The sequence below is a fragment of the Chinchilla lanigera genome, unplaced genomic scaffold (genome assembly GCF_000276665.1).
Source record: "Chinchilla lanigera isolate Chin_1 unplaced genomic scaffold, ChiLan1.0 scaffold00032, whole genome shotgun sequence".
NCBI lineage: Eukaryota > Metazoa > Chordata > Mammalia > Rodentia > Chinchillidae > Chinchilla > Chinchilla lanigera.
In genome coordinates, this window is record NW_004955433.1 from 14,310,195 (window position 1) to 14,322,030 (window position 11,836).

The 11,836-nt window shown below is 46.0% G+C and overlaps 1 protein-coding gene across 1 annotated transcript in view; it reads right to left on the reverse strand.

The window, feature by feature from the left end:
* Positions 1 to 11,586, reverse strand: part of Bbs2 (Bardet-Biedl syndrome 2) — a 55,591-nt gene extending 44,005 nt beyond the window's left edge. The window contains exons 1-2 of the mRNA XM_013516125.1: positions 11,497 to 11,586; positions 7,733 to 7,874 (exon numbers count right to left, since the gene is read on the reverse strand). Of these exons, the coding sequence (XP_013371579.1) occupies positions 7,733 to 7,750 (18 nt within the window). The 5' untranslated portion in view covers positions 7,751 to 7,874; positions 11,497 to 11,586. The remainder of the gene's footprint in view (positions 1 to 7,732; positions 7,875 to 11,496) is intronic.
* Positions 11,587 to 11,836: the final 250 nt, after the last annotated feature.

Genomic DNA, 11,836 nt, shown 5'->3' on the forward strand with positions numbered 1-11,836 from the left:
CCACAAAGTCGGGCTCTAGGGTCTTGCTCCTGGTCACTGTGCCATGCTGCCTCTCGGGCATGCAAACATTTACTGAATTCCATGCCAGCCCCTGGGCATCCTACTGAGAGGGGTATAATGATGCTTTAGACATAAGCCCCACCCTCAAGGAGTTTATGACTGTGACAAGAGCACAATTCACCCTCATATAAAGCAGAGAATTCATTGGTGTTATAAGAAGAGCACACAGAATGTTCTGGAGCTTAAAGAAGGAATGGAACAGAACGATGCCATGTTGCACCAAGAAAGTGATCTTCAAGTGTGAAGAGAACCAACGTTCAGGAAGCCATCACCCGACACCAGCTTCTTCAGATGTTGAATCCTTCCAAAACCTGTTATCACCCCTACCTGACAGATTACAAAAATTAATTGAGGCTTCCAAAGACAGAAAATTGGTGAAGATGAAGTTTTCTCTCTGGATCCTCTAAGTCAGAGCCAGGGCTTCACCAAGTTGAAGTTCTGCCATGAGCCTGACAGGGTCTTCCCCATGCCATTTGCATCAGAAATGTTCGGGATCTTTGGTTGGGAACTGACGACCTTGGCAGGGATGCCCAAGCCTATTAATAAGCCCAAAGCACTTTGAAGATGAAATTGTCTATAAAAAGAGATGGTTCCCACAGTCAGAGGCAGCGAGGCAGGCACAGCTGGGGAGGAGGCTGTGGTGAGGATAATGTAGGCGCAGGTAGGAATATCTGGGCAGAAAATGCTTGAGCAAGGAGACTGAGATTCCAGGCTTTCCAAAAACTTCCCTCTCTAGCTTCAGAGGAGGCCACAACTTTCTAAACTTTAGCACAAATTACTCTTCCCTGAATTTTGCTGTAATTACGTTCTGCCTGTGCTATAATTTAGTCTCTTCATTAAATTGACTCACGTAAAAATCATTCCTCCTAAGCACCCACCTTTGTGAAATCGTAAGTTCAATGTCCTGCTGCATTTCTTGTTCATATGCATAAGACTAAGTTAAAACTACTAAATCATCTGCAAGTGTCCCCCTTGTGGGTCCCCCACATTAGAGGACCTAATTTCCCTGGTGAGCAGAGGATGCACTAATTCATTTCTTCCTTGTGTTCCGCGAGCTTGGGCAATGCCCTTTTCTTTCTTGGGGCCTCAGTTTTCTCATCCCCAGGTTCCTCACAGCTCTTATACAGCAGGTTGGTGAGATCCAGACCCCAGCCTGAGTTACCGTCCTGGCCCTACCTTTTTCCTCAGTGTAACCTCAGGGAAGTTACTCTTAGTCCATCTCTGCCTCAACTGCACGTTGTGGATGGAGACTACATCATGGGGCTATTGAGGGGCTTCGTGTCTGCTCCAAGGAGCCTATGTCGCTGTCCTCTTTTGTCCCCCACATGTCCTCACCTTTTGACATCCCCCGCATGTCCTCACCGAACACCTTATTCTTCTTGTCCTTCCTTCACAGCACTTGGTATCTTCTAACAAAATACAGGATCAGTTCATTGAGTGATTGTGTTTACTCTGCCCTCCTTGAGATCGTAAATCCCTGAAAGCAATGATAGCCCCAAGATCTGTCACTGACAGAGCCCAGCACCTGGTCTTAAGTGCCAACTTCTCAAATGAACGGAATGACTAAGTGAATCCTGAGTCCCATAGCCTCCCAAAGGGGATAAGAATCCCCTTGCCATTTGCAACAAAACCTCTGCCCAAAGAAACCGCTGCCTTCAGTTTCACATTTTGAAGAGTGAGGGGTTATTACGGAACAGTGTCTGACTCACAGGGAAGCCAGTCTTTTGGATTTTCTAGAAGTGCCAGTGTCACATCGCAAAAAATGAAATTATCTTAGAAACCAATGCCTTTTGTCAAGTTGGGAATGTGGGTGGGGATGCTGCCATGTAGGCTTTAAAAAGCTCTGTCCTGGGTCTAGAGAAGGCCTGTAGGTTGTGATTTCACCTTCCCTGCTGGATTGGGAAGAGTAGCTACCAAGGGCTTCTACAGATGAGCTCAATTTTTTTTTGTTTGTTTGTTTGTTTTTGGTTTTTCTCCGGTACCGGGAACCGAACTCACGACCTTGCGCTTGCCAGGGAGGCGCTTTGCCGCTGAGCTAAATCCCCAGCCCTGTTTGTCTGTTTTTAAGACAGGGTCTTGCTATGCAGTTCAGGCTGGCCTTGAGCTCACTTTGTAGCACAAACTCACAAGGATCCTCCTGCCTCAGCCTCCCAAGTGCTGGGATTACAGGTGTATGCCACCACTCAAAGCTCAATTATTTCTCAAAACAGTTAAATGTAGTAGGTGGAGTTATGCCTGTTTCATAATGAGATAACAAGGATGGGAAAGGAAAATGACTTCCTGATGGTCACCTGCCTGACTGACTGACTGGTAGCAGAGTCTGGGTTGCATCCCTGGCCTGTCCAGTTCGAGGTCTCCCTCTGTGGTCCACTTTCTCTATATTCTCCATTCTTGCTGCCACCTCGCTTTCCCACCTGTGTGGCCTTCCTCAGATGATGATGAGGGTGTGTAACTGTACTCACCATGGGAACATGCTCATGGCATCAAAAAAAAGCCAGACTTTGTTTTATGACCCCAAATGGATGTCCCACCTTGTCTACCAGGCTGGCTTCAAGAAATTCTGGTTCTGCCTAAAGGGATAAAAGGATTCTCCTAAGGGACTTTGGGAAACGTCAGTTATTAAGGCTACTGTCCCACAAAAACCATGTGCATGGGGGCATTCCTACACAATGCCAGTCAGATTGTCACCACATTGTGGATTCACCAGATGTTTTAATAGTATAGACATCCAAGGAGACACATAAAAAAGGAAATAGTTGCTGTTTCAGGGAGGAGAATTGCTTGGCTGGGTCAGGGGAAGGAAGAAGAGTTTCTATTGCTTCTTCTTTTGAATTTTGAATCATAGAACTATGTTGTCTATTTAAAAATAAATACAATGGTGCCTCGGTTCATGAATTTAATTCTTTCCATGATTCTGGTTGAAGAATTCAAATGTCAAGAGTTAAGCTCATGAACTGAGGTACCACTGTAAAGGAAACTAATTTTTTCTGGTGCTGGAGGTCAAACTTAGGGCCTAACGAGTGCTAGGTAAGCACTTTACCCCTGAACTACATCTCCAGGCCTTTTTAAATTGCTAATGTTAAAAAAAAAAAAAAGATAGTCCCAATACATGGTTAGGGAGAAGTGAAACTTACAAAGTAGCTTATAAGCTAATTTTTATGTTTTTAAAAATGTATGTGTAAGCCAGGCGTAGTACCATGCGCCTGTAATCCCAGCACTTGGGAGCCTGAGGTAGGAGGATCATCGCGAGTTCGAGACCAGCCTGGACTACAAAGTGAGCTCTAGAGCAGCCTGAAGTGCATAGCAAGACCCTGTCTCAAAAAGACAAAAAAAAAAATATGTATGTAACCAGGGATTTAGCTCAGTAGTGCACACAGTGCCTGCCTGGCAAACGTGCAGTCCTGAGTTCAATTCCCTGTTCAATACCCCCCCCAAAAATGTGTGTGTGTGTGTGTGTCTGTGAGTGTGTGCGTGTGTATGGTACCAACAATGGAGCACCCTGACATCGCTGGTCTCTTAATCAGAGGCACTAAGCACAGACCACCATTTCTGTGGTGTTTCTGGCAGAAGTGCAGAACCTAAGTCTAATCATAAACACTGGGCAAACCTTTAGGGATACTCTGCAAAGTAGTTGGCCTCTACTCTTCAAAACATCAAGGTCATAAAAGAGAGAACGAGCAGAGAATTGTTTCTGATGAAAGGGGAATATAAACAATGACAACTAAATGTAATATTGTGGTTCTGGATTAGAACTTGGGCCAGGAAAAAAATTATTATGCAGGACATGAATAAAACAACTGCTGAAATTTAAATAACACCTGTGGACTAGAAATAGTATTGTGTCAACATTAAATATCCTAGTACTGTTAAGCACATTATGTTTATGTAAATTAATATTCTGTTTTTCAGGAAATACATAATGAAATATTTAGTAATAAGGGAGAAATTTCCTCTCAGGTAAAAGGGAGAAAATAGATCTATACACCTATATATTTATTTATATATAAATATTTCCATAGAAGGATATAGATACATGTATAACTGACAGGTGTGTATGTATGTATGTATACACACACACACACATATACACACCCCTCCACATATACAGGTTGAACATCTGAATCTGCAAATCTGAAATCTGAAATGTTCTAAATCTGAAATTCTTTGAGTGTCACATGACACTACAAGTGGAAGGTCCCACACCTGACCTCGTGGGATGGATGGCAGTCATAACGCAGGCACCCTAAAAATAGTGCATAAAATGACCATCAAGCTATGTACATAAGGTGTACATGGAACAGAAATGAATTTCTTCGTTAGGGTCCCACCCCCAAGATGTCTCATTATGCGTATGCAAATGTTCCCCAAAGCCAAACTCTGGGACACTTCTGGTCCCAAGCATTTCAGATCAGGGTCTCACAGCCTGTATGTAGAGTAAGAGGGGAGAGATGGAGAACAGAAAAGGGGATGGAGAAGACGCTCATCTCAGTAAAGAGTGCGTTATGTTCCCTGTACTGTTGCTGCAGCTTTTCTTTAATATTAATTTAACAACAATGGAAAAGTGTGGGCTAAAATTTAATTAGTGTTTACTTCTGAGTGTTAAGTTTTCATTGCCCTTTTCTTTGTGTCTTCCTTTATATTCTTTCACTTTCCTTTTGAAAAAGTAATCCAAGTATTTGAGGAAAAAAATCCAAATACTGGGGCTGGGGTGTAGGTGAGTGGCAGAATGTATGTTTAGCAACCTTGAGGGGCTGCGTTCAATTCCCAGCATGAACAATAACAATAATAATAATGATAATAATCCCAATGCTAAAAAAGTTCCTAGAGTATAAGTCTCTCTCCCTGCTGAGTTAACTGCAGCTCCCCAGTCCTCCCAGAGGTGACCACTGATGCCTGACTCTGTACCTCCTGGCAGATGTTTTCCCTTCATAAATAAACATGGGTGGTTGTGCTGCCTCTCTCCGTCCCTCCATCCACAAATGTTGGCACCCTGATCCACAGAGGTCTGTACTTTGCTTTTCCTAGTTAATATTTGACCTTCATGATCCTTCACTATGGTGACATACAGAGATACCAGGTATTTTAAAAGGCTGTCTAGAATTCCACTGTGTTGACATATAATTCACAGACCCCATTCCTATTGTCATGGACATTTAGGCTTTTTCCAGTCTCTTTCAATAAGATTGCAACGAATGGCAGCCGATTCCTTATGCACAATATGTCCGCTAATGTCCGGGTGATCTCCCAACCACCAGTAGGATTACTTTGTGAAGGCCTATGGGCCTCTCACATTTAGACACATCGGTGTCTGAGCATGCCAGCTTCCCCACAGCCTCCCCACACAGGCACCGTGCTTCACATGTTTGGATCTTTGCCTATCGTGGAGATTTTTGAAATATTATCGGGCTATTGCCTTAATTTGCATTTCTATTATTATAAGTGTAGATGAATATCATGGCATTTGCTATAAAGGCATTTACACTGTTTTTTCCCTCTGTGACCTCTTTCTGCACTTTTGTGAACCCAGCCCTTCCCTGGAAAAGCCTTGGCTTTCATCCCAGGCTGAACCTGAGTGCTGTAAGGAAGAGGATCTGTGTCTGCTGGTGTACTTGACTTCCCTGTGTCCCATTGTGCCCAACACCGGGCTTCTTTTTGAGTTTTCTAGCTATAAATCCAAGGGTGATCATTAGCCACAGGTGCTGAGTCTATGATGTAGCCCAGGCCCGGGCAGCTTCCTTGCCCCCCATAGATCTGCTGAGAAGCAGAATCTAGTCCCTCTGCATTTCTGTTTTCTCCCCACATCTTCAAAAGTTTCAGTGGGAACAAAACACTATTCAAGAGGAGGCCCTGAAAGGCCCTTTGTGCCATGTTCATTCCAGGAACCTGCTAAGTGTTCTCTAAAGACTTGGACAAAAGCTGCCATCCTGAGAATCCTGGAGGTCAGCCCTCATTAATGAGAGATGGGCGTCCTTGCCTCATTAGTAGGCAAACACAGAGCAGGGCTTCAGCTCCTCCCGACCGAGCTCCACGTACATGTTGACTCAGCTTTGCACAGATATTGATTTTAGAGGTAGGACTTCCCCCCCTTGTCTAGCATCTGCAAGGAGATCTTCACAGATAGGGGCCACTATCCGTCTCCTAAGCACCAGCTCACCACTTAGACCTGGGCTCCTAGCCTTAGCCAGTTTGAACATCTCAGGTCTGTGAATATTTCATTCTCCCTACAGCTGCCTCCAGGTCCTGAAAGCTCCTGCTACCTGAAACATCATCCTAACTTCCCTCCTGCTCAGGACTCCAGTGTCAGCTGAAGCATCACTTACTGGTAATAGGAGAAGGGGATCCTGAACCCATGGCTCAGAACCCCCTGCAAGTTCTGTCTTGCAATACATGCTGTGCATGTCATATCTGACTCCCTGTCTGCTTTCCTTGCTGGGATGTAAACTCTGTGAGGATGCATTTCTAGAGCCAGCATCTCTAGATGAGGAAAGGGCAGGTTGATGGGGAAGACTGGGCTGACCCAATGTGCTCCCTGAATTCCCTAGCAGAGAGCAGCCATCTACTGTTCTTAGAACTTCCCTAGCTCAGGCCTGGGGATATGGGACCTGCGATGGATGGGATGGGTCATGCTAGCGGTGGCACTTTAAGGAACAACCCTTTGAAATCTTCTGAGCTTCGGTGTGCACTTAACTTTTCTGCTTTCGGAAGCTTCAAAGTCATTTTCAAACCAATTATCCCAAACACTGTAGCCCTAGGCCACAGCCAAACTTGGCTCCAACACTTGCAGTTGCAAATTAGGAAACTGAGCTCCGCAGTTAAAGGGTTGCCTGGGGCCTGAAAAGAAAATCAGCCTGAAAGGCCCTTTGTTCTTTTAGAAAGCACCACCAGAAGCAAGAGCTAGAAGCTGAGAATGCTCTGGGTCTCAGTTTACCTTGGTGAGTGAGAGACTCTGCTGTGCAGTTCCTAGACTCCCTACCATGGACTTGCCCAGCTCAGGGGCTACAAAGGGGCAGCACTCCGGCCATCAAACATGCATTGTGAGGATCTAGAATTCTTTTTTTAATTGGATATTTTGTGTAAAATCTAAATTTGGGGGCTTTCTTGAAAAAAAAAGTCTGGTGTTGCTGGACTCAGACAGGTTCCATTTCCATATGTGTGAACCTGGCTGGAGGGGAGCAGGAGCTGCCTCCTTTACTCAGGGTGTATTTTATCCAGTTGTCACAATCCCCTCTGCTTTCTTTTATCTCTGACCTGGCTCACTTCATTCCTTCATGAAACCTGCTAAACTCTGTTGGTATTTGATTTATGGCTCTTGAAGTACCTTTTCCCCTTCAGTGGGCTTTCCCTGAGTTTCTCAACAAACCCATGCTCTTTTCAGCCACAGGGCCCTTGCATATGCTATGCCCTCTGCCTGGAACACTTCCTTCCACAGGTCTCTGCTGAAAATCACCTCCTTTGTATGAATTACATTTCTCCTCATACCCCTGTAGCTATCTTCCATGTCACATGTTACAATTTGTAGTTATTCATGAGTGTGATTATTGTTTTCTCTTCCATCTCCCCTGTTAGATAAACTCCAGGAGAGAAGAGACCTGTGCATCATAGATCCCAGTACCTGACGTCCCTTAGGAACTTGGTAAACCCTTGTAGAACGAATGCCTGGGTGAGTGCCTACCAAGCCACGCGCACCCATTCAGCGAGATGTGGTCAGTTAGCCTGTCTTCTGGCAGATGTGGTCAGAGGACTATTTCCCAGCCTCCCAGTAGGGCTCACTTGGCTTCTGTTTGCAGGTACAAGTTTCCCTTTTTCCAGAAGTCCTGGGATGAAAAGAGAGGGAAGATATTAAGGGTTGTTTGCATTCAGCGTGGTACCTGTGTCAGGCAACCGCAGATGGCTAGAGTGATCAAAGCAATGGCAAGATGACAGAGCCATGAAATGAGGCCTCTTCCAGGTGGAGAAAAAGCAGCTTGGCTTGGCTTAAATCTATAAATTCCCAAAGCAGATGCAGAAAGTCCAATGCGGTCACTTCACCTCAACAGAAGGAGAGGTCGTCCTTGATGTTAAAATGAGTTCAGGTCAAAGAAACACCCTTCCTCTAACCTACTTTGCTCAAAAGGATCTTATGATGTGTTCTATCTTAAGAGATAGCGTGGACCAAGAATAAAAATGGGGTTCAGAAGATTTTGCATTCTAAGTGACAGATCTGATGCATGTGACGGGAAGTAGATTTGAGGCCCATTTGGGACACTATGTTCAACATTCAGTCAATGTTCAATGCATAAGTGATAGCATTAAATATCACAGAAAGCAATTTCCCTTTGCCCAAGTGGCCCCCAGACCCTGGTCAAAGCCACAGCACTGAGCTAAATGGATTCTAAATATTTGCTGTACTGGTGTCTCCTATCTGCACCTGATTCATGTTGAAAAATCCATTTCCAGGCTTGGGGGCCACCATGAACAGGACAAGGAAGCTGAACTAGAAGTGAGCATACAGGTTTGAAATTTCATCCTGGATGAATAAAGGGAGGAGGCAGCATGAATGGACATCCTCAAGAATCTGCTCCAGGGTGCAAGAATCAGACCCAGGGGTGCAGCTCAGGGGTAGTGCACTTGGCCAGCACATACAAGGTGCTGGGTACAGGCTCCGGCAGCCAACCAGGTAGGAAGGTGTCCCACTGAGGTCACTGTTTCCTCCAGCTCACTGCATTTCAGAATGCCCAAGGAACTTAAAAAGTCGGAGGCCTCTCTCCCGTGTCCCAGCATAACTCACTGAATCCAAATCTCTAAAAATTGGTAACTTGTTGAGAGGCACAGGTAAGTCTGTTAGATAGAATTCAAGAAACACATACTTAAAAGGGAACGCAGGCTCTTGATGGATGAGGAACCAAAGATCTGTACTTTTATAAAGCTCTTCCTGAGTAATTCTGAGGCTCTCAGCTAGACCAATCTGAATACTCTCCAGGTAACCAAAGGTCTAGATGAATTTTAAGTGCCTCTATATCCCTGAGGCTTTATGTTTTCAAAGCAGATTTCACAAAATGAGACCTTCTAAGCTGCTCTGGTCTACGAAAGTGTTTGTTCATAAAGAAGAGTATTTTAAAAATAATTTTTAAAAACTTTGACCAATGTCTTAAAATAAGAGTATCTCATACATACATAAAGTCCAACTTTCTAAGTTCTCTATAAAATCGGAAGAGCTGTTAATATTTGACCCTCATTCCCAAAGCCCAGTACTCCAGTAGAATTTAGTTTGCCGTAGTCTCCACTATGCCCCATTACCTACAGTCGGCCTACTGTACTCTCAGCACCTCTTCCTCTCCTTCCTCTTCCTCCTCCTCCTCCTCCTCCTCCTTCATGCTGGGGAATGAGTCCTAGGCCCTGTGCATGCTGAGCTCATGCTCTACCACAGAGTCACACCCCCAGCTCCTACCCGCTTCCTCATATTAACTATCTAGCCCCTGATCGCACTTCACTTTGAGACCCCCAGTCAAAGTTTCCCCAGAAATTCATCAGCTCGGGCCCTGGTTGGTTCTACAGTGATTCCTCAGTTGAGACCGTGTCTGTCTGCTCTTGGCTAAGCTGGAAACCTAGGGGCTTCAGGTCCTCACTTTCCCCACTCCCTGCATCTCCCTTGCTGACACCTGGGTGTTGTGCTATAGCCCAACCCCACCCCCCCAGCACTGGGGCTAAGGACTCCAAAGCCAAACAAGATCCATTTAGTTGGCACTCACCCTCTTCGGCCTTGACCTGTTTTCTTCTGCCAGGTGAGCCTTCCCACCTCTGCTCACTTCCTATTAAAATTAACAAGCGTGGCAGGCAGGCATCAAAGGCAGGTTGTGCTTTTAATATCCTAGGCAGGCCCAGGCGAGGAGCACGGCCCCTCCCCCTCCTCTCTTCCAATTGAACTGGGGAACACAGTCAGGCCCCCAGTGCCAGAGTCAAAACGTTGCCTTCCTCATCTGTTTGATATCTGTACCAAGGAAAATTCCAGGCCCAGCAGAACATCCTCATGGTAATTTTCTTCAAAGTGCCCTGCAAAAGCCGGCCAATTATTCTTAAAAGGCACACTTAGAGGGATGTATTATTATCCCCTTTTTATTGAGAGGAAAACTGAGGTCAAGTGGCTTGCTCAAAGCCATAGCAAGAGAAAGACGGAATCAAAGCACTGGCAGCATAGTTCTGCATCCACCCAGGCGGCTCACTGTGACCTGTATCTGGCCATGCCCAACCCAGTTGTCCTGGCCACCCTTCTTTGTTCTCGCCATGGGCTCCCAGGACCCGATCTGTGTGAAGACCTTGGGTCCGTAGCCTTGCAGGCGCTGTGAGGCAAAAGGCTCAGCCCTCACCCCCTGCACAACACAGGAAATGCGTGCAACTGATAATTATGCTCCTTCTGTACAACTGCCAGGCTCTTTGTTTTTTTCTCTCTCTCTAACATTAATTGGGAATGATCTTATTATTTTCCAAGAAATATAGATTTTATACTGGAGAGATCAGCAAGTAACTAGTGCATAATGGTTCTAGGTTATTAGTGAAATCCATGACAGATGGGTGAGCCTTAGTATCTCCTTGGGGGTTGTTCAAACAGTCCCGCTCCAGGGTTTCAGAGCTGGTGGGTGGGAGTATTGGTGACCTTGCAAGCCTGCCGTGAGGGGAACATACTACAAAGTCCACAGGGCCCGCGCTGCCAAACCCACTCCCCACATTTTGTGGAAAGACACACCAAAAAGAGCCTGTGGGCAGGGAACAATTACTGAATTTTCTCTCCAAAGTGGCTTTGAGCCCGGTGCTTTAGATACAATCTGCTTTTGGGGAGTACTGGCCGAGCAATGGCCTCTCTGGAAATCTTAGGGATAGGCAGCCTCCAAGCAATTGTCTCCTTATTGGCAGCAGGAACAAAGCCAGGAGGACCTTGAGTACCTGCCCAGCTTTGGACACCTCCCTGCTGTGGACGAGAAACTGAGGCCCAGGGCAGAGAAGTGCATTTGTGAGTGAGTGATGTCAGTGAGTGAGCGTAGAGATGTCAGATGTCCTGGGGTCCCAGGCTGGGGTTGGTGTGCTAGAAGAAAGAAAAGAAGAAACAAGGAGGGAAGTGGGAGGCAAAAAGGTAAAGGAGGAAGGCAAAGGAGGAGGAAAGAAGAGGAGGAGGAAGAAGAGGAAAAGGAGGAAAAGGAGAAGGGATGGAAAGTAAGAGAAACTAGAAAGTTTGAGATGCACGCTAGGCATCTTAGTTCATCTCACCATCTCAGAGCACAGTCGGTTCCGTGACGCTCCCTTGGCGGTGCGCTAGCTCCCCAATTACACCACAGAACCTACTTTTGCACCCCTGTGGCACCGGGGCGGTCATCGTGGTTGCTTACTCCAAGCAGGTGGTTCTGTGAACAGCCACACTCTACAGTTGCCTAAGAGGTTTCCAAGGCCCCGGGAGGGTTTCATTACCTCACTGAGCTGGTTCACACTGGAGGCAGAAGGATCGGCAAGACATCGCCCTGCTCGAGACCTCAGGCTCCCGCTCTGTTGGTGGGGTGGGCCTAGGGGGAATGTTTGGGTGCTATCACTTCCCTGGCAACCCTGGCATTCTAGAATTATGTTACCTTCAGGAGTGATTCTCCAAGCCCCCTCCTTCTTCAAGTGACATGGGAAGCATTGCAGAGCTGGTTCGGAACTCTTACTTTGACCTAGTTACCGCTGGAAGGAAGGGATGCTGAAAGAAAGGGAGACAAAATACAGAGCCTCAGACAAACTTTTCTGACTGAGCCAGAAATGTTTGCCATTTTTA